Raw genomic sequence first — 23,437 nt, forward strand, 5'->3', positions numbered from 1 at the left:
ACGGGGGTCAGCGATGCACGTATTTCCGGCCCGGTGGCCGGAAGTGCTTGTTAAATGCCGCTGTCAGCATTTGACAGCGGTATTTAACTAGTTAATAGGTGCGGATGGATCACGATTCCACCTGTGCCTATTGTGGGCAGGTCAGCTGTTCAAAACGGCTGACATGTCCCGGCTTTGATGTGGGCTCACCGCCGGAGCCCTTATCAAAGCGGGGGATCTGACCTCGGACGTACTATTCCGTCCGAGGTCAGAAAGTGGTTAAAGTGAAGGTTCCACCTAAGCAGAGCCATTTTATTTCTTATTGTTCCAATGCCACTAATAAAATAAAAATATAATCGACTTTGCATAGTTTTATTATAAATTTGCAGACCTATACTATTTGCACAAGTATTAGGTCATTTGTATTTTTGATGATTCATTTCATTATTTAACAACCAAAGTGACTTTGGTGAATCCAAAAGGTTAAGAAACCTGAAAACTGAATATTTAAGAAAGTAAAACTGAGGTTTTGTTTTTCTTAAGAGACTATCTATGTGTGCAGAATTATTGGGAAACCACCGTATTAGTGTGCAGAATTATTTTGCAGCTAAATGAAAAATGAAAATTTTCATATCTCAATTGTTTTCAGCTATTAAAGTGAGAATAATAACCGATCACCTCAAATTGTTCAAAAATACATTTCTCACATTTAAAAAAAAATTGGTGACCATTACCAATATAGCCGCCTTTTTTTTTCAATAACAGTCATAAGCCTTCTGTTCATGGAGTCTGTTTTTTTTTTAATCTGTTGACGATCAACATTTTGGGCAGCACCAACTACAGCCTCCCAGACACTATTCAGAGAGGCTTACTTTGCCATAAATCTCCTGTTTAAGAAGAGCCCACAAGTTCTCAATAGAATTTAGGTCAGGTGAGGAAGGGGCTATGTTCTGCCTGCCTCCACGTATCTTGCTGTGTGGATTTCAGCATACAGCTAAACCTCATCCACTTCCCCATTAAACAGACTATATGGATGCTTTCTATATTTATTGAGGTGATGATGTGAACTTGGTAACAGTGGACGATGACGGTGGACAATAATGGTGGATAATCATGGACAATAATGGATGATGTGGACGATATGAGAGTGGATGCAACAGAGTAGTAAAAACTACAACGGAAAGTAAGCAGTGCTAAAGCATTATAATAAAGTGCAGGATACATTGCACAATATACATAACTACACAGTACATTGCACGATGGCTGCATATACAGATTCTTGCATAAGGGCTCATACTCACTTGCGAGAGACTCGCACGATTCTCGAGCGAGTCTCACGCATGAAAACCTGGCACTGCTGCCGGCACTCGGACCAGAGTGTGCATCTGCATAGAAATACATGTAGCCGCACGCTCCGGTCCCAGTGCCGGCAGCAGTCCCAGGTTTTCATGCGAGAGACTCGCACGAGAATCATGTGAGTCTCTCGCAAGGGAGCATGAGCCCTAACACACAGGTACTTTTGACCCTCACCAGAATACGCTGGTCAGGAGCAGTGCTTTGTAAGGAGAGAGTCAGGAACACGTGTGTAAGACTCAAAGGTCTGGGAGAAAATGTCTGCAACCTTCTTGCCCAGGAAATTAAGGGGGCAGTTCTAATCAGAACACACTGTTAAAGAGAAATGCTCACTTTATCCAGGAACAGGATAAATGGGCAACTAATGATATCTAATGTTTATAACTGGTACTACACTATGAATTAACTTGCTAAACAATAATGGGCAGAACAGGTCACGTAAGCTATGTCATTATTTTTCATCTTTAAAGAATTTCCATTATTTTTTTTTTTATTAGTAAACCCATAGTACATGATATGCTATGTTACAAAGCTACTTAATTTGTATGATAATATTTTCATTTTCCACTAGGAATGATCACTCATTCTCAGAATTCTTAATTCAAAGGTAAATTCTGCATTCTTTGAAGGTAGATTTTTACCCTGTTAAGATAGGTAAGTTATAACTGATAACATTCTATGTAAGTGAGGTGGGAGCAACTTTGCCTACAGATTTTACCAGGGAATTGTAAATTTTAAAAATCAATGATCAGTACTGGAGGAGAAAGAAACGAAGTCTCTGATAATATCTGTAACAAAATTGCCTATTTTCAGGAGTACTGTTAATTTGGGTATTCACATCTCCAAGATCCTAGCCCAAAATGTAGTAGGTATAATAATAATATTAGTAAATACATCCAACTAGAAATGTATTATAATTATTATTATTTTCATAGATTGTAAGCTTGTGTTTATTGTTATGCTGTAATGTCTTTTATTGTCTGTACAAGTCCCCTCTATAATGTAAAGTGCTGTGGAATATGTTAGCGCTATAGAAATAAAATTATTACTGTTACTAGCTGAAGAGCCTGGCGCTGCCCGGGCATAGTAACTAACTACGGTTAGTTATAACAAATTATAATGATTATATCTATATATGTAAAGCTGAGTGTAGAGCCACGCCCACTATGCATAGCCACATTCACTATAATATCCCACGTCTTCCCGTCAGCCAGAGCCACCGGACTACTATCCCTAATATCCCACATCATCCCTTCAGCCAAAGCCACCGGACTACTACCACTAATATCCCACATCATCCCATCACAGCCACCGGACTACTACAACTAATATCACACATCATCCCGTCAGAACCACCGGACTACTATCCCTAATAGCCCACATCATTCTGTCAGAGCCACCGGACTACTACCCCTAATATCCCACATAATCCCATCATCCAGAGCCACTGGACTACTTCCCCTAATATCCCACATCATCCTGTCAGCCAGAGCCACCGGACTACTGCCCTTAATATCCCACATCATTCCGTCAGCCTTGGGGTCAGAACCAGAGCACTGAGTGGAACGGTCCTAATTTTCATACCGGGGATCCCTTTAAAAGAGGCCTGGCATCAGAACCAGAGCACTGAGTGGATTTTCCCTGACTTCCATACCAATGATCCCTTTAATAGAAGCCTGGGGTGAGAATCAGAGCGCTGAGGGATTTACCCTAACTTCCATATCCGAGATGCCTTTAAGAGAGGCCTGGGGTCAGTACCAAAGCGCAGAGTGGATTTTCCCTCACTTCCACACCGGGGATCCCTTTAAGAGGGGCCTGGGGTCAGAATCAGAGCACAGAGTGGATTTGCCCTCACTTCCATACTGGGAATCCCTTTAAGAGGGGTCTGAGTAAGAACCTGAGCGCTGAGTGGAGTTGCCCTAACTTCAAAACCAATGATCCCTTTAAGAGAGACTGAGATCAGAACCAGAGTGCTGAGTGGATTTGCCCTGACATGCATACCAATGATCCCTTTAATAGAACCCTGGGGTCAGAATCAGAGCGCTGAGGGATATGCCCTAACTTTCATACAGGAGATCCCTTTAAGAGAGCCTGGGGTCAGTACCAGAGCATTTGAAGGCAATTACCCTGACTTCCATACTGGGGATCCCTTTAAGAGAGCCTGCGGTCAGAACCAGAACGCTGACTGGAATTGCCCAACTTCAATACCAGGGATCCCTTTAAGAGAGGCCTGGGGTCAGAACCAGAGCATTTGAAGGCAATTACCCTGACTTCCATACTGGGGATCCCTTTAAGAGAGCCTGCGGTCAGAACCAGAACGCTGAGTGGAATTGCCCAACTTCAATACCAGGGATCCCTTTAAGAGAGGCCTGGGGTCAGAACCAAAGCACTGGATGGATTTGCCCTGACTTCCATACCAATGATCCCTTTAAGAGAGCCTGGGGTCAGTACCAGAGCATTTGAAGGCAATTACCATGACTTCCATACCGGGGATCCCTTTAAGAGAGCCTGGGGTCAGAATCAGAGTGCTGAGGGAATTGCCCTAACTTCGATACCAATGATACCTTTAAGAGACCGTGGGGTCAGAACCACAGCTATGAGTGGAACGGTCCTAACTTCCATACCGGGAATCCCTTTAAGTGAGGCCCTGGGTCAAAAACAAAGCGCTGGATGGATTTGCCCTGACTTCCACACCGGAGATCCCTTTAAGAAGGAAGATGTGCCTATGGGATGGAGGATGTGTGAATGGGATATGGGAAGGGAGGGGGTGATTCATTTCTGTCATGTGCTCTCTGCTCCTTTCTGGGGGGGGCAGACAATGGCTGGTAGCTTATGTTTCCGGGGATGCTAGATTTTTCCCACTTGGTCAGTGTTAGCTGAAGTGTTGTGGAGTGGGAAAACTGTTGCTCATAGCAACCAATCACAGCTCGACTTCTTTTAAACAGCTCTGGTGAAATGAAAGATGCATAGTGATTGGTTGCAAGGAAAACTTGCTCATAGCATCCAATCAAAGCTCAGCTTCTTTTAAACAGCTCTGGTGAAATGAAAGATGCTTCGTGATTGGCTGGTGATACACACATACATTCAATTTTATATATATATAGATTAATATTATTATTTTCTATGTCGCTTTCCACATGCAGGCATTGCAATACCTAAGGTATCCATGGTTACGACTACTTGTATAGTTACAGTTAATTAGTTGCTAGTGGTCATAACCATGGAAACTTAAGCTACTATAATGTCCTGCACATGGGGTAAGTGACATAGCGAATTAGAAGAACTATACTACATTTCTATTTGGAGGTATTTTCTATTACTATTATTATTATTATTACACCTACCACATATTGGGATTAGTGATGAGCGAGCACTAAAATGCTCGGGTTGAGCAAATTGGAATACTCGGGTACTCGGACAGAACAACGAGCCCAATATAAGTCTAAGGGAGACCCGAGCATTTTTACCGCAATCCCCCGGGGGTCCTTTCAAGGTCTAAAAATGTCAGAAAATGATGGAAACACTGCTCAAATGACACGGGAACATCAGGGCAACTGCCAAAATGTAAAAATCTCTAGCTTCTGTTATATAAAATGCAGGGGCTCCTTTTTGACGTCATCGTCCAATAAGTTCAGTATTAGTAGGTGATTGCTTGTCAAAATCCGGCCCAGGAACACCAGGCTTCAGTTGTTGCGATTCCTGACCCCATGCTCTTCCAGATGCTCTTCCTCTGGCTCTTCCAGTCATGATTTAATCTATAACATTTTGCCTTCGCAATCCAGAGACAGAGTACAACACCGCCCAAATGTTCACCCTCTGCTCCTCAGATTTTCTATCTGTGCAGTGACTGACTCTAGGCAGATGATGATGATGGTGGTAGTAGTTGGAGCATTTAAGACAGTCATGAAGCAGCCATAACAACTTGAAACAGAAGTATTTTTACTGAAATACCACAGTGTTCAATATGTGGCCTGTATTTTTATCCGAAAATAGTGTAGAGAACTAGGGTAACAGTAAATATAGTGGAATGTAGGCCTGAATTGCCACTATTTGTAGTCCACAAATACATCAGATGTCTGACAGCAATATCAGACTGTTAAATATGTGGCCTAAATTTTTTATTTTTAAAAAAGTCTTTAAAAAAAAACAGACTCGGGAAGACCTAACAGTTGGACTGGCAACTTCCATCATGTTGGTGTTACGGGGAAAGGTTGCCCACCTTCTGTCTGCAACCACCACACTGCTTCTTCCTGCTGTCTTGCTGCGGTCCCCTAGGACTTTGGACACTAAGGTCCAGCGAGAAGATGTGGGTGTTTTTGGTGGCCCAATTTCAGCTTGCCAACGGCCTCAGCATGCAACATCACAGCCACTTCCCCGTCCCTTGTCATGCACCTTGCCCATTGTAAATGGACTAGAATATTATACACGTTCACTACAAATGACTGAATTGGGAACGAGCTTGTATGTGATACGTGCGCGGGAAAACCACACTTTAAACTATCTGGACTGTAGTTAAAAATGTTTTTTTGGTTAGCCAATTGGTGCCACTAAGTACCGTAACACATAAGCAGAACTAAAAAAAAGTTTATTAAAAAGGGGTAACCCAAATGATTAATTGCAAAAAAAACAATTAATAAGGCGAGAGAGAGAGAGAGAGACTTTCTTGAAACTGCTGAAAGAATATAAAATAATAAGAAATTCACTTTTTACTTTCAGTTTAGCCTGATGCTTCTAAAATTAAGACTAGTATAAATAGGAATTGGCACATAATAGATAAGGATCCCATCTAAGAGAACTAGCATTGATCAAAAACAATACTTTTAGTATATGGTTGTCTGACGACATGCAAACTTAATTATTAAAAAAAAAACATGAGATTGGGAGGTATTGAGCGTGAAACAATTTATTTAGAGACAGAGTATGTAGTGTATATGATAATACACATTGTATGCATACACTTTGGGGAGCACTACCAATCGATAATATCAGGAAAATACTCACCAATGGGAACATAGCTATTTCAGTAGAGTGAGCCAAAGTAACCCTGATGTATAACATTTTGCTGGTATAGAAATAGTAACTTTGCCGCAAGAGGAAGGGACAGAAATGAAACTCTTAGACATGTCAAATAGATTATGAAACAATAGGACTCCATGATTGGAAATACCATGTACTAGACAAAAAAATATGTGCCATGTCTGTAGTGTGATGATCTAAAGTGACCTAGGGTGATAGGCAGTCGTGGGTGAGCTGCTGATCCATGTCGCCCTGGCACTTTACAGGAAAAGATGGGTCCCAGCTGGGTGTTGGTGTTAGTGTTGTGTGAGCCTTGTGTCCATGCAGGTCATCTTTAGCTGATGGTGTTGGCTAGCCAAGACCACGAATTACACAGATTATTAAAGGAGACTTCCATTCAAACGTGGGGAGTTAACTGAGCTTAATATGGGTTATGCACAGGGGATAGCGGGTACACAGTCTTAAAGGGAATCTGTCACCCCTTTTTTGAGATATCACATAATGATATCATTCAATTGTGTGTCACATAAGGATTCTCTTAGTACTTTTGCTTCCCCCTGACCCCGCACCTTTTGTGCATAAATACCTTGTTTATATCGGTTCAGATGTATGTAAACTGTTGCTGTCCGGTCCGCTAGGCGGGGCTTATTCACCTGCTCCCCCCCTCCCTGTCTTGCTCTATGCATTTCTTCTTGTGTAGATCAAGACAGGGAGGGGGGGGAGCAGTTGAATAAGCCCCGCCCATCGGACCGGACCGTGGCAGTTTAAATACATCTGAACCAATATAAAAAAGGTATTTATGCATGAAAGGTGCGGGGTCAGGGGGAAGCAAAAGTACTAAGAGAATCCTTATGTGACACACAATTGAATGATATCATTATATGATATCTCAAAAAAGGGGTGACAGATTCCCTTTAAGCATGTTTCCTTTACAATGAAAAGCATTTCCATTCCCAGTGTATCCTTTCTTTGTTTACTACTCCAAGGCACTACAGCTTATCCGTTTCATCTCTACATCACCACCACTCAGCTTTTAGGCCATAGTCCTGATCAGTGAGTTTCTCTCTAGTTGCCAGTGGTTCTGCGTCTTATCACTATAGGCGCCCTGGATCTATTGTCCAGCATACCCACAACTCCCACGCTCCTAGTCCTCTTTAGGTTCATTACTTTCAGCATTAGCAGTCTTATCCAATAATGCCTTCTGGAAGGTCTCTCAGTCTCGTCGGTAACTTTCTTTAGTATCTCGCTATTCTTTGCTCTAGTCGCTTCTAGTTTTGGATCACCCCTTGGCAGCACTGCAAAGTTGTCACTTTCCAAACTCTAACTTCTATCTGCCTGACTATCAAGAAGTAGTCTGCGTATCCTGGCCTTAGCACCTGTAGGCTAGTCCCAACTCTTAACTCTCACTTACCCTGCTGTCTATTGCTGGCAGAACTTCCCTATCAATCACTATTTTACAGTCAACTATCTACATCCTGTAGTATACCCTAATGTCTATGACTATCTATGTCTTATACTGTACTATCCACGTTACACGTTATACTTACGCACTACCACTACATTACTCGTACACTATACATTACACAAGTAATCATACTATACTTCACAAGATATACAAAAGACGCATCACACCATATAAACAATGCAATTGATGTCATCAGGGGCAGGAATGTGGCAGTCCAGTCCACGGTATTGCCTGCTGGTTAGGGAATCCCGCATGTATTCAGGCTGTCTAGCAGCCGCAAATCATGCAGCTGTGTCGAAAAAACGAAATCTCCGAGCACGCCAATATACTTGGAGGACACCCGAGCATGCTCGGGAAAACCTGAGTAGCGAGTATACGCGCTCATCACTAGTGGTATGGTCTATTTAGTTAGGAGGGGAGGAGAGTGAAGGACTGGTGGGGTGAGATTTATTGTAATTGGTGGAAGATTTGAGGACAAAAGTTTGGGGAACAAGAAAGAGACAGGTGCAGACATAATATCAAGAGCAAGAGAAATTTGAAGACACAGTATGAGGAGCAAGGAGAAGAAAGGGGGCATGTATGAGGAAACAGTATGGCAGATGGATGCAGATGCAGTATGGTGAGTGGGAGAGATGGATGTGGACACGGTATTGTGAGTGGGGGATGAGTGTGCACACAGGATGATGAGAGTGGGGTGGGTTCGGGCACAGAGTATGAGGAGAGAGGTGGAGAATGTATGAGGGGAATGGATGCAGATACAGTATGGTGAGTGGGGGATGGATGCAGAGACAGTATGGTGAGTGGGGGCATTGGTGCAGACACAGTATGGTGAGTGGGGGATGTGTGAGGAGGCAGTATGGAGATTGAGGGGGTAAATATATGAGGAGACAGTAGGAGCAGGGAGGGGCAAATGTGTGAGGAGTGACAATATTCAGGAGAATACTGGGAGGAGACAATATGGGGGGAGAAAAGTTTGAGTGAGCACAGAATAGAGACTGAGTAGTTGGCGGGTGCCATGGGGGAACAGTGTAAGGGCACAGCCAGGAGGGGACAGTAAGCAAAGTAGGAGGAGTATGATGAGGGGGCACAGTATAGAGATTGGGTCCTATGGTGGGTAAACAGTGTGACAAGATAGTATGAAGAGGGTGTCCAGTATGCACTGGAGAGGGCAGTGTGGAGGGCGTGTACTATAAGAGGGACAGTGTGGGGGTCATATTTTGTGCAGGGAATATAGTAACAGGTAGTTACAGTGGGGAAAATAAGTATTTGATCCCTTACTGATTTTGTAAGGTTTACCCACTGGCAGACATGAACAGGCAATCATTTTAAGGGTGGGTTAATTTTAACATTGAGAGATAGAATATCAAAAATAAAATCCAGAAAATCACATTGTATAAATTTATATAAATTTATTTGCATTTTTCAGTGAGAAATAAGTATTTGATCCCTCTGGCAAACAAGACCTAATACTTGGTGGCAAAACACTTGTTGATAAGCAAAGCAGTCAGACTTTTTTGTGGTTGATGATGAGGTTTGCGCACATGTCAGGAGGAATTTTGGTCCACTCCTCTTTGCAGATCATCTCTAAATCACTAAGATTTTGAGGCTGTCACTTGGCAACTCAGAGCTTCAACTCCCTCCATAAGCTTTCTATGGGATTAAGGTCTGGAGACTGGTTAGGCCACTCCTTGACCTTAATGCGCTTCTTTCTGAGCCACTCCTTTGTTGCCTTGGCTGTATGTTTTGGGTCATTGTCTTGCTGGAAGACCCAGCCACAACCCACTTTTAAGGTCCTGGCGGAAAGAAGGTTGTCACTCAGGATTTTACGGTACATGGCTCCATCCATTCTCCCATTGATGCGATGAAGTAGTCCTATGCCCTTGTGGGGAGGAGGACTCCCAGACAGTGAAAGGACAGGTACCCAGGGGATCGCCATCAGGGTTCCTGAGGGAACAATACTGGGAAGACAGTAAAAGGAAAGACTTGACTGAAGTTGTCAGGGAAACAGGGGGTGGGGCAAGCTTAAAAGGAGCAGGGGGCGCGCTGAAGTGGCAGTTGACAGAGCAGGACAACAGACAGGAAGCCATGTGAGACAGAGAGGACCAAGGGAGCAGATGGTGTGTTGTGGAGAGACCGACAGGGGTCTGTGAGGGGAAAGCTACAGACTTACCGTCAAGTGACATATGAGAGATTTGCACTGGTGGCCGCTCTCCGCATACGGTCGCATACAGACACTCCCGCTGCTTCCCACCCTGTTGTGACAAGGCCGCTACCTCCAGTGACCGCTGCGACGACAGATCATTTCGTTACAGCGTCCAGGGCACTACCCCCCTGCCTTCTCCCACAGCTGCGGCCCTGTCATCACCGGCCCCAGGGGGCGCCACCTCGCTACAGGCGTCCGTAGGGGCCCCCGTCCGGTTTGCTGAGGGACTCTGGACAGAGATTGGTGAACGGTTATATTTAGAGACTGCGTCACTACCGCACCCCACCGGCAACATTTCTTCAGGGCCTGTTGCGCCCCACCAGCATAATTTCTCCAGGGCCTGTTGCATCCCACCGGCATCATTTCTTCAGGGCCTGTTGCGCCCCACTGGCATCATTTCTTCAGGGCCTGCTGTGCCCCATGGGCATTGTTTCTTCAGGGCCTGTTGTGCCCCACCGGTACAGTTTCTTCAGGGCCCGACCCAGGTCAGTACAACACGAACACCTGTCCGTTACCTGTGTCGGCCACACAGGTCCTCTGATACCTCTTCTCCACAGAGGCACCCAATAGCAATCACCAGTCTCTTTCTCACTGACCCCGGTCAGTACAACACGGCTTTCACGACCGTCACCTGCTGGCCGCGCAGGTTCTCGGACCCCTCTACCGCAGAGGTATCCTATAAGTCTCTTTCTCCTGGGGAAACGGCCACACTGGGCTCATCAATCCGCACAGTGCCTTACTCACTAGGCCGCCCCAAGGTTCCAGAACCACAGCCAGGCAGTGGCTTCCCCAACCATCAACCTCCTGGCTCAGCGTTGCCCTTAGCAACCGACTTTGCAGTCCTCTTCCGTTGCTCCCAGCAACAAGGCTACAACATTGTCCATAGCATTCTCCACCAATTGTGAGGTAGCGCTGTCATTTAAGTAGGGGATCACTCGCTTGGCAGCTAATAAATCAGATTTAGCCCAGGTTTTCCATCAAATCATAACAGTCCATGCGGTTTATTAGGCATCATAAACCCATAGAAGCAACATAAAGATCATATAAACAGCATAGCGTCCATGACAGAGCTTCACTCTGTTAGCAGTGTCCAAAACGCAGGCTTTTCAGCCTCACAGTTATATCTCACCCCGTCAGGGTCCTGTCATGGCTGCTTCTCCATACTGCAGACATTCATTCCCTCCAGGGAACTCGCAGGCACTTGCAGCCATTAAACACAGCGTCCACATGCTGTCAGGAAGGTAGCCACATGAGACCTTCCAAACGGACCAATCGGGTCCCTGCATTCACCACATGTGACCTACCCTGGCCATATTATATGGTTCATAGCCACGTCCACCGGGTCACATGACTCTGACCTCATCACAGGTCCTTCAAGCATTTACACACTCTTTACAACAGTGTTCTTTAAACACACCCCCTGGGTGGGTTTGTAGGTAACCGGTCCACCCATCTCCCTAGTTACCTGGAGACTTCTCCCCTGACACATTAAAGCAGCACCTCAGCAGTATCACTGCTGATCAACACATATGTCTCCATCTCAAAGCCACCCACTTTGAGATACATAACAGCCATTCAGTATTCTGCCATTCATCCTTTCTCCTGGGACATCCACACAGCACCCCCTAGTGGACACAGTGGTTACTACACCACAGTGTATATATGTACATATAAAAAAATAAATGAAATAAAATTGTTTACTGTATGTAATCCATGTCTCCTATCATGTTGGCTTGTGTGTGTGTGCGTGTGTGTGTCGGCTTTTGCAATTATTTTACAAAAGCCGACAAATGAATTAACGGCTATTCTGCTATCTATGTCTCTCTCAAATATATGTGTGTGTGTTTGTGTGTGTGTGTGTGTGTGTGTGTGTGTGTGTGTGTGTGGTGAAGATTCTTTTGTTTTAAAACGATGTGTACAGTTTGTTTTTTACAGTGCTATTTTAACATGAGTTTTTGCATGGAGAGAACTGCTCTATCTAAAACCTCATGTTAAAATCGCATTGAATGCGGATGTCATACGCATGTCATATGGAAAAATTGCACTGAAATCACATGACACTCGCATGACAATCGCATAGAATCGGTCCTTTTTTTTCCATCCAGAAAACGGACCTTTTTTTAATCGCAAATGGGAATGAGCCCTTATGGTCAAATGACAACGAGCTTCTGTTCCTACTTCTCTCAGTTTTTCACTGAACATTGAATTAGGAAGAGCAGCTCGTCGGCACGTGACTGTAAGGCCTCTTTCACACTTCAGTTGTTTTACGTCAGTCAAAATCCGCCGTTTTGCCAGAAAAACATCCGCCATTTTTTTGGCGGATCCGTTTTTTTTCCCATTGACTTGCATCTCTCTCTCTCGTCCTATTGCTTTGCTTTAAATTTCAGTCATTGGTGGCTGAAGCGGATCCATCAAAAAACGGATCCGGTGCATCTGCTTGTTGTGAAACGGAAACGGATCCTTTTTTTTTAATCCTTGGTGGAGTTCAACTGATGTAAAAAAAACTGAAGTGTGAAAGAGGCCTAAGTGCAAATCGCATATGTGCTTGGGGAGGGGGGCGCTAAATTCAATTCTAACCGTTTGGGAGCCAGAAAACCTAGATACGCCTCTAGTAGTCTACACTTTTCTCTCTCATAGTCCTCAAAAAGAATCTGTCAGTAGGATCAAGCTTTTACTTTATATTTCTTTTACAGCGTCCTGAGAAAATGAACGTCACTTCTTATTCCCGTGCACTATTCAAAAAGACCGGCATGCAAAATGCTATTCATGATGAACTGCAGCTCTCGTGCATACCTGATTTATAAAAAGATTCGCCTACATGAGACAGCTATGCAGCTGATTTTCCATGACAAACTTGCATAAGAGAAAATGTGCCCCATATTACAGTGGATGAGATATTAGGAAATCTCATTTGCATGCTATGGAAAAAGTCTGCAATGGATAAGGTGAAAACTAGAGTAAATCTACATCAAAATCTGTGACAAATCTGAATATAACACATGTATATTTTGCTGCAGATTTTGATGCAGATTTGCTGCAGGTCTGCAGGAGAATCCTAAACATGTGTAAGACAATTAATCGTTACTTTATTTGTAAGGAAAATGATGCAATGCATCAATCTAATCTCATGTATAAAACATTTCATCTAAGTGCTGACAATATAGTGCACAAGCTCCTTTGTATGAAAACTATTGATCAAATGATTGTTATTATTAGTATGATTAAAATACTTTTGACACACATTACCTGTAGAGATTTTTTTCTCATAATGCATCCACAAGTGACCCTTGATTAGAGTTGGTGCGAATTTATTCTCATATCCTTTCCATCTTGCTGGGAGAGAGGGTACCGCCATGGGAAAGTACCCGCTCCTAACTGCCCACATCTGTGACTCTTCTTTTGATTTGCCAGCCTGACACAATGTCATATGGGCATCAAGCCTCAAAAATGACTTCATTCCAGGCCAACTAATCAAAAGGAAGAGCCGCAGACGTCGCCATAGATTACTGCTGTGGCCAATGGCTTGGGCCGTTCGAACCGATTCATACCAACTTTACCCCTGCTATGTAATTGATGTATGTCTTTTCATATTTTGCAGCCCCATGTGAAAAACAAGCGGACATCACTTTTCTGATTGATGGTTCAGGGAGTATCGGAGCTACAGAATTTGAAAAAATGAAAGAATTCATGGTATCTACCACTGATCAGTTTGACATTAACCCCGGCAAGGTTCATGTGGGGGTTTCTCAGTTTAGTGATTTATATAAAACAGAGTTTCCGCTAATGCGAAATGTGAGTAAGCAAACTTTACATGACATGATTAAGAACATCAAATTTATGGATGGAAGCACTCTTATTGGAAGTGCTCTTGAGAAAACAGATTCTGCTATATCAGCTAATAGTCGTATTAAGGAAAAGATCGACCAGATATTGATCATCATAACGGATGGAGATTCGCAAGATAAAGTGGCATTGCCTGCAGAAGCTCTAAGAAGTAAAGGTGTTTTCACTTATGTCGTGGGAGTGGGAAATGTGTCTGAAACGCAGCTTCTTCAGATTGCTGGAAAATCGGATAGAAGGTTTTCTGTCCACAATTTTGATGCATTAAAAAGTATTAAAAAGAGATTGGTCGATGACATATGCATCCAGCGGCCTGCTGAGAGTGAGTATGACCCGATTGCCAATACACTCCATACAGACCATTACCTGTACATCTTGGCTATTGCTTCATGTGAACTTACAACTACTGTATATCATTAACAGTAAATATTGTCAGCGTCTAGAACAATTGAACATCACAAAGGCTGAGGATGAACATTACTGCGATCTGTCATGGCTTCAATCAGAGAAGGTTCCAACCTTCAACAGCTGTGATTGGTCAATCAATGGGATCAACCAATGGGACAAACCAATCACACATGTCAGACACAAAAATGCTCAACACCAAAAGCTACCACTGCTCTCATGACATATATAGGATAAAGATGCAACTGTGACACTTGTCATAAAGACATTGTATAGCAGAAGTGTATGTCATGGTATCGTTAAGATGAGATATAGATGTATTAAAATGTTATATTAATTTTTAATATAGAGGTCAATATCATTCACATTTTTATGTTACAGGTGCAGCACAGTTAACCAATGCAAAGAAAAGTTAAAGCGAATGTGCCACCAGGTTTTCGTTTCCTCATCTGAGAGCAGCATACTGTAGTGAAAAAGACCCTGATTCCAATGATATATGACTTAAATTACTTGGTGCAGCAGTTAAGACACAATCAGAGTTCTTAGATGTAGCAGAGCTCAGAAAGCTAACCCCACCCACACCACAGCTTTCCGTGTACATTATCTATTGACTGGGAGCTGCTTATCAGAGGAGAGGGCGTGGCTGCAATACATGGCATGAGGGAGCATGTCTGTGCAGTGATAATGTCCTGGTGATAAAACATTCACTGTATGGAAACAACAGCACACAGCCAAATAAGTGGAACCTCCCTGAAATTTGTGTTTCAACCGCTACCTTATGGTGCCCTCAGATTACATAGCAAAAACCTGCTGATGGATTCCCTTTAAATAGATTGCAGAGAAGGTTCCTAGAACTGTTAAGAAGGTGTTTGAAAATTAAAAAAAAAGTAATTTGATACTATCCTGACGTAGTGTATAGGCTGCACTAGATCACCTCTTTTATTGGTAACGCACTATATCTAGTGATTCGCTGCAGCAGTTACATGTCCGTAGTGAGACTTTATCAAAATTATATCGCTTTTCGCTAGGAAATCAGTATTCACATGGTACTTTAACACTTTACAGAATTTCTGCAATTAAAGAAGCACTCCCATTAGGTTTTTTATTCATTAAATTTGTATATATGCATGTAAAGTATTGTGAGTGTGTGAACAGGTTACTTACTAGGATGCAACAAGAAGAGAAGAATGAGGCAGAGGTAACCATCTAAACTACTTATTTTCTTAGCCCCGGGGTGAAGGGGTTACTTGAGCAAACAGTCAGTTATTCGGATACAAGATATCAGGTAATACAATATTAGTAATAATGGCAATAAACACAATTTATCAGCTCTATTATTGTATTCTCTATTCTACCTATCTTTCAGTAAGGCCGGTGCTCTCATGTCCCTTGTGTGATAACTCCCACAGGCGGCACTCAGGCTAGTTTCACACTTGCTTTTTTTGCAGCGCGTTTTTCCCGCAAAAAAACGCATTGAAAAAACGCATACATAAGCATACAACTGCTGCGTTTTTTTCAAGCATTTTTATGAGCATGCATGAAAAAAACGCAGCATTTTTATGCGTTTGTATGCGTTTTTAGCGCGTTTTTACCGCGTTTGCGTTTTTTTCCAACATTTTTAGGTGGCCCCTCACACTACCCAAACCATGACTTTACTAACCCTAACCCTGACCCTAACCCTAACCCTAACCCTGACCCTAACCCTAACCCTAACCCTGACCCTAACCCTTAACCAAATCATACTTAACCCTAACCCAAACCCTAAACCCTAACTAACCCTAACCCTAACCCAAACCCTAAACCCTAACTAACCCTAACCCTAACCCTAACCCTGACCCTAACCCTAACCCTAACCCTGACCCTAACCCTTAACAAAACCATACTTAACCCTAACCCTGACCCTGACCCTAACCCTAACCCTAACCCTAATCCTGACCCTAACCCTGACCCTAACCCTAACCCTGACCCTAACCCTTAACAAAACCATACTTAACCCTAATCCTGACCCTAACCCTGACCCTAATCCTTAACAAAACCATACTTGACCCTAACCCTAACCCTGACCCTGACCCTAACCCTAACCCTAACCCTAACCCTGACCCTAACCCTTAACAAAACCATACTTAACCCTAATCCTGACCCTAACCCTGACCCTAATCCTTAACAAAACCATACTTAACCCTAACCCTGACCCTAACCCTAACCCTAACCCTAACCCTGACCCTAACCCTAACCCTAACCCTAACCCTGACCCTAACCCTTAACAAAACCATACTTAACCCTAATCCTGACCCTAACCCTGACCCTAACCCTTAACCAAACCATACTAAACCCTAACCCTGACCCAAAACCCAACCCTAACCCTGACCCTGACCCTAACCCTAACCCTAAACCCCCTTAACTAACCCTAACTCTAACTCAAACCCCTAAATTCCATGGTTAAAAAAAAAAAACGCATATGCAAAAAAACGCTTACATGAGCATGCCAGTGCGCACATATGCGCATCCATAGGCTATAATGGCCATTTTTAGCGCAAAACGTGCGCATATGTGCGCATGCGCTTTTTTGCAGGGCCAAAAAATGCAACATGATGCGTCTGGAAAATCCAATCGCACACCCCAAAAAAACGCAGCGCATGAAAATCGCATACATGCGCTTACAAGCGCGCAGGTATGCGCACCCATGTTAAATATAGGGGAAAAAACGCATGCGCAGGTTAGCGTTTTTTTCCAGCGCTAAAAAACGCAAATGTGAAACCAGCCTCACAGCGATGAGGCCGTCACTAGAATATTTCCTCAAAGCACTTTCCAGTTAATATACGGTCGTTAACGGGGGTCACCGGTATTTCCTGCTAGGCCACAAGTCCTCAGCACAAAGTCATGTAATACTCTATGGGCCCTTCTCACACTGACCGGGACCCTGTCCCTTCTGCTGTACTGCCCCATCCCAAACTCTGTACTGTACGTCAGCATTGGAAGTAACGGCCTGATTCACTCGTGCTTCCTGGTCACCACAGCGGACGTCCACTCCCAGATAATGATCCATGTTGTCTTTGGTGCTTGACCTGCAACATCCGGCTATCGGTCTCGACTGATAAAGGCTGGGCTTCAGGTCTTGACCAGTGGAGTCTGGATCCCAGGACTTGACTGTTATAGTCTGTACCTCAATGTTTGCCTCACGACATCCCGCCTGCCTTGGTCTCTAAGCACACCCCGGTAACGCGGCCTCTGCATCCCTCGGCTCACATGTCCTGCTGGTTTCACTTGTGGGCGCCAACTGTCACATTGGCCTTTTAAATTGGATAATTGCGCCTACTACCACCTGACTCTGTGTTGTCTTTAGATCCATCCTTCCAGAAACACTTCTTCCATCTTTAGGTTCCGCCTTATTCAGTTGGGACAGTAGATGGCAACATTTGGTCACTAATGCTACATAACATTGAGGAACCACATCTTCTACTGTGCATTCACTTACAAGTATATACTCACCTATCGCCGCACTCTCTCGTGTCCAGCGCCATTCTTCTTCTATTCTCAGTGGCGTCATCCCTCTGCAGAGGCGTGACTTTTACAATTTAGGCCTATGGAGAGTCAGAGTGAGGCTCCATAGGACTTATATTGTTAAAGAGACTTCTGACTCACACATAGAGCATAGAGTGAGCCGGATAATTGCAATTGTGGTGACATAACTGACAAGAGGAGAAGATCCTGAAGAGATCAGCGGTAGGTGAGTATATCAATACACTCACACGACATTACATGCATATACTGTACAAACATTTAATGAATAAAAAACTTAATATGAGTGCTACTTTAAAGGAAGTCTTTCAGCACAAAATGAATGTATAAACAAAGCACAGCTCCTTGTATGGGAAGTAGCCCTTATACTTTAAAAATTGTTCTTTTAGGCCCCTGATTCATTATCACTGGCATTTTGTACAGCAGCATTAAGAGGGTTGTGTAGGACTAAGACACAGTGAACTTATTAAGAGGCACTGTATGAATTAGGCGTATCTTATCAGTGGTGTGTGCCTTCATTCACGTTTTGGGAAATGTTACTCCTTTCAGGAACTTGAGTAACGCTTCTGGAGGAAGAAATGTTGCCACAAAAAGTTAATTTGATGGGCAGTCATAGCCACACGTCGACCCGCAATGGCTTCTACCATTTTAACAGAGCTGCCCAAAACTCGCTTGAAAACACCAAAAGTTGCTATATTTTTGCACAACTTCGCATTACGCAAAAATTTTGCAACTTTTCAAAGTAGTTTATGACTGTTTTCTGGCTTAAACAGTTTGATGTATTGGCCCTTTAGTGTTTTAATTCATTGCTGCATTTACCTAAAATCCTTCAGTAACCAAATATGCTAGTTAACTATGCTCAGTGCAAAATTAAGATAGCCAGCTACTTATTTTCTATCGATCTCTGCTCTTTTCTGTCTCCTGTAAAGGTACCGTCACATTTAGCGATGCACCAGCGATCCCGACCATGATACGACCCGTCAGGATCGCTGGTGCATCGCTAAATGGTCGCTAGTGAGCTGCCAAACAGGCAGATCTCACCAGCGATGCAGCAGCAGTCGGCGCTCGTTACTTACCTGTCAGACGCGGCGATGAAGAAGTCCTCCCGCCCGCGTCCATGCGTCGCTCGTCGGCGCCAGCAGGAAGCCCAGCAGGAAGTGGCCGACGAGAAACGGCCCAGGACGTTCTCGCGCGATCAGCGATAACCAGTGGGAAAGCCGGTCAGAGGTAAGTATCACACTTAGCGATATCGCTGGCAATATCGCTGCTGCGTCACAAAATCGGTGACGCTTAAGCGATATCACTAGTGATCTCGCTTAGTGTGATGGGGCCTTAAAGCCAGAGCTGTCAATCAAAGATAAAGTAGATATAAGTGGAAACCAAGTCCCGTCGGTCACGGTGGAAAGGTGCACTGAACTGTCTGGTCACACCCAGGGTGCACCATGTGTATCATTGGTATATTTGAATAATGAAGGACTTTAGGCAAACCAATTAAAGCTTAAAGGGAATCTGTCACCCCTTTTTTGAGATATCATATAATGATATCATTCAATTGTGTGAACACAAGGATTCTTTTAGTACTTTTGCTTCCGCCTGACAACACACCTTTCATGCATAAATACCTTGTTTATATCGGTTCAGATGTATGTAAACTGTTGCTGTCCGGTCCGCTGGGCGGGACTTATTCACCTGCTCCCCCCCTCCCTGTCTTGCTCTACGCATTTCTTCTTGTGTAGAGCAAGACAGGGAGGGAGCAGTTGAATAAGCCCCGCCCAGCGGACCGGACCGTGGCAGTTTAAATACATCTGAACCGATATAAAAAAGGTATTTATGCATGAAAGGTGCAGGGTCAGGGGGAAGCAAAAGTACTAAGAGCATCCTTATGTGACACACAATTGAATGATATCATTATATGATATCTCAAAAAAGGGGTGACAGATTCCCTTTAATTGTATAAGAGCTACAGTATGTCTCCTGCATAATGGTGTGCTTAGTTTGGAAACGCATAAAGTGCCCACAGATTCAGTTTTGTAAATGTACATCAATTTCTTGAATTTTACACTTGTACTCTTCTACCCTTTTCCTTCTAGATTGTTCTCTTGAAGTCATAGTCGGATTTGATATTTCAGCTTACCCTAATGGCTTCAACTTATTTCATGATCAAAAGTTATTGGAAATTCGTATTGCTAATATTTTACACAGCATGATGAATTTAAGAAGTGCAAGTTGCCTCCCTGGCACTGTACCTCTGATTAGTGTAGCTTTTTATGTTCCAAATGCAAATCCACCCTATCCCCCTCAATTCTACACCTACAGTTCAGATTTAGCTCAGAAACTCAAAGCCATTTCTGTCAAAGGTCCTTCCTATTTAACAACCCCCATTCTTCAGTCCATGTGGAAGACATTTAAACAGGACGAAGCAGGAAAAGCAAAGGTATGTATCAGTCATCACTGCCTAATTATCATTATCACAATTTGTAGTACTGTTTTATTTTTTTATGCCTTCCATATGCCATGTAGATGATCCTCATCTTTACTGATGGCCTAGATGAAAAAGTAGAAGACACTGAGTTGGCAAAAGAAGATTTTCAGAAAAAAGGTACCGTATATGGCACAAGTGGGTTGTCATGGAGTATTAAGTACTTTATATTTTGGATTTCATTGATTAAATGTAATGTATAATGATTTAAATGTACTTTAACCCCTTCAATCCCTGACGATTTTGTTTTTTTCATTTTTTTCCCCTTATTTTTCCAAGAGCCATAACTTTAATTTTTTTCCGTCAATATAGCCATAAAATGGTTTGCTGCAATTGCAGTTAAATTGCTACAAAAGTGCAATTCCACAATTGTTTTTTTTTTGAGTTTTTTATTCACCATGTTCATTATATGGTAAAACTGACCTGACATGATTCTTTCTCCAAGTCAATATGAGTATGCAGATACCACTCATGTATTGTTTCTTTTATTATTTAAGGGGTGAATTTTTTTTTTTTTACAAATTTGTAAGAAAAAAATGTTTTGCTTTTGTCACCGTTTTCCGAGACTCGTAACATTTTATTTTTCAGGATATGGGCTTATATTTTGTGCCCTGAGCTGACGTTTTTATTGATACAATTTTAGGGTGGTCATAGTGTTTTGATCACTTTTTATTGCCTTTTTTTGCAATGTTGCAGAGGCCCAAGAAAAAATAGAAACTTGGGGGTTTAGATTTTTTTTTTTGTTATGCCATTTACCTATCGAAATAATTTATTTTAAATTTTGCTAGATAGGACATTTCTGACCTCCGCAATTTCCAATATGTATATTTTCTTTGCTTTTGTTATTTTCAATGGGGCAAAAGAAGGGGAGGGTTGATTTGAACTTTTGTTTTTTTTTATTTTTTTCATATTGTTTAAAACTTTTTTTTCACTTTTCACTAGTTCCCTTTGGGGACTTGAAACTGAAATCATCCGATCGCTTGTGCTATACATACCAGTTCATAAGCACTATTATGTATAGCAGAAATCACAATCTCCTATGACTGCCAGCCACGGGTTAATCAGGGGTCATCAGCAGACCCTCAGCAGTCATGACAATCTATGGGTGCCCCTTCTCCCTGGCGACTCATGTTAACTCCCGCTGTTAGAGATTGACAGCAGAATTTAACAGGTGAACCGCTGCCAGTAGAGCCTCGCTCCACCCACAGCTTTTAAGGCACTTGCTGGCTGACTAAATCAGCCGTTAGGTGACAGAAAGAAGCGGGCTTGGTGTGCAAGCCCGTATCAAAGGCAGGGACACAACATATGACATAAATGTATGTCATATGTCATGAAAGGGTTAAATCATGAATCCATTTTTTACATGCGAGATCTTTATTTGTGCCTTTTTGAGTTAAAAAATCTGTACCACGTTGCACAGAGCCATTATTCAACAGCATGTGGAGTAACTATGTCACCTTAATACTGTGTGTATCATACTGGTTTTGATTGATTAGGTATTCTTTGCCATATTCATTTGTTAAAACCCATAGCTTCTCTATCCATGTTATAAATATCATTACCTAATACATAATGTATCCATTTCTGAAACTTTTTAGGGTTACATGCCCTAGTAACTGTTGCTTTGGAAGGAACAAAAGGATATGATGACATGAAACATTTAGAATTTGGCAGAGGCTTTGATTATAACTATCAGATGCATATTGGGATGCCAGATATTGGGATTAAACTTGCCCGACAAATGGTGAGTTTGCTATTGTGGTTCCAGAATAACAATAATAATGATAATAATTTCCTAAACTTAATAATAAATGTTACAATTAAGTAAGAGAACTATATTTTGTTTTTCTTTTCTAGTCCCATATTATGGAAAAAACATGTTGTTGTGTATTCTGTGAGTGTCATGGACAAAGTGGACCACCAGGAATGTATGGAGATCAGGGAATGAAGGTATGTGCCTCAAATGGAGCATATAGTGGCTCAAAGTGGTATTCCCATCTACAAGATCCTATCCCAAAATATAGTAGGTGTAATAATAATCAAATTAGAAAATATCTCCAATTACAAATGTAGTATAGTTTTTCTGATTCGCTATATTTCTTTCCTCATGTGCAGGCATCGCAGGACCTTAGGTATCCATGGTTACAACCACTGATATAGTGACAGCTAGTTGCTAGTGATCATAACCATGGATAAGTGAGGTCCTGCAATGTCTGCACATGAGAAAAGAAACAGCAAATCAGAAAAACTACACTTACATTTCTAGTTTGAGGTATTTGCTAATATTATTCTTATTATTACACCGTCTATATACTGTGTTAGTATAGAATCTTGGAGATGGGAATACCCTTTTAAGCTATTGGTGGTAGATCATTTTCAGATATATGGGGGATATTTCTGTACCACGGCTTCTGTATCTGTACCAGCATGTAGACGATGACCAGTGATTTGCCGCTGAAGTCCCATTGCATTAGTCAACAACGATTCTATCATACACAATGAAACAGAATGAAAGAAAGACGTTTTACAAGAAAAAACTAAATGAACACAACTGCCAAGGTTAGAATGATTTCCTAAGAGTTTGAAAAAGTGATTTTATTACAGTATGTACGCCCATATGGAGCTTTGCATGAATTATGATTATTACTGCAGGTTCAAGTAACATAAGACAGGGTGAATGGAGCCAAAATTCAGAGATTTCTCAGTATTGCTTTATCTGGGAAACATCGATAAAAGGATAATATAGATTATTAAAGCATCGTGTGGTCCCGAGCATTTCAAATGTGACAGCGCTATCAATTCTAAGTTAAGAAAAAGTTGGAGGAACAAAATAGGCGCAAATAGGGTGCTAGCCAGACAATAGTGTATTTAGATGATGAGGCATTGCTTACGTGGTTGGGTTGTGAAAAAGCACAACCCTTTGGAAGGCTCAATGTATAGTTCCAGCTGCTGCTCTGCTGGTTGGACAAATGATATAACAGGTGTGTTGCTCTGCTGGTGAATGGTAAGTAGTGTTGAGCATTCCGATACCGCAAGTATCGGGTATCGGCCGATACTTGCTGTATCGGAATTCCGATACCGACTTCCGATATTTTTTCAATATCGGAAGTCGGCATCGGAATCGGAAGTTCAAAGTTGATTGACAGCCGAAATGACGTCATCATGATGCGCGGTGTGT

The 23,437-nt window shown here is 42.5% G+C and overlaps 1 protein-coding gene across 1 annotated transcript in view; it reads left to right on the forward strand.

Annotated features, from left to right (window-relative positions):
• Positions 1 to 23,437, forward strand: part of LOC141084521 (collagen alpha-6(VI) chain-like) — a 389,499-nt gene that overhangs the window by 191,447 nt on the left and 174,615 nt on the right. Inside the window, exons 8-12 of the mRNA XM_073569287.1 lie at positions 13,615 to 14,178; positions 19,871 to 20,214; positions 20,301 to 20,379; positions 21,858 to 22,003; positions 22,117 to 22,209. Of these exons, the coding sequence (XP_073425388.1) occupies positions 13,615 to 14,178; positions 19,871 to 20,214; positions 20,301 to 20,379; positions 21,858 to 22,003; positions 22,117 to 22,209 (1,226 nt within the window). The remainder of the gene's footprint in view (positions 1 to 13,614; positions 14,179 to 19,870; positions 20,215 to 20,300; positions 20,380 to 21,857; positions 22,004 to 22,116; positions 22,210 to 23,437) is intronic.

Source organism: Dendrobates tinctorius, unplaced genomic scaffold (genome assembly GCF_039654945.1).
Source record: "Dendrobates tinctorius isolate UK_male_01 unplaced genomic scaffold, ASM3965494v1 ptg000005l, whole genome shotgun sequence".
In the NCBI taxonomy this organism is placed as follows: domain Eukaryota; kingdom Metazoa; phylum Chordata; class Amphibia; order Anura; family Dendrobatidae; genus Dendrobates; species Dendrobates tinctorius.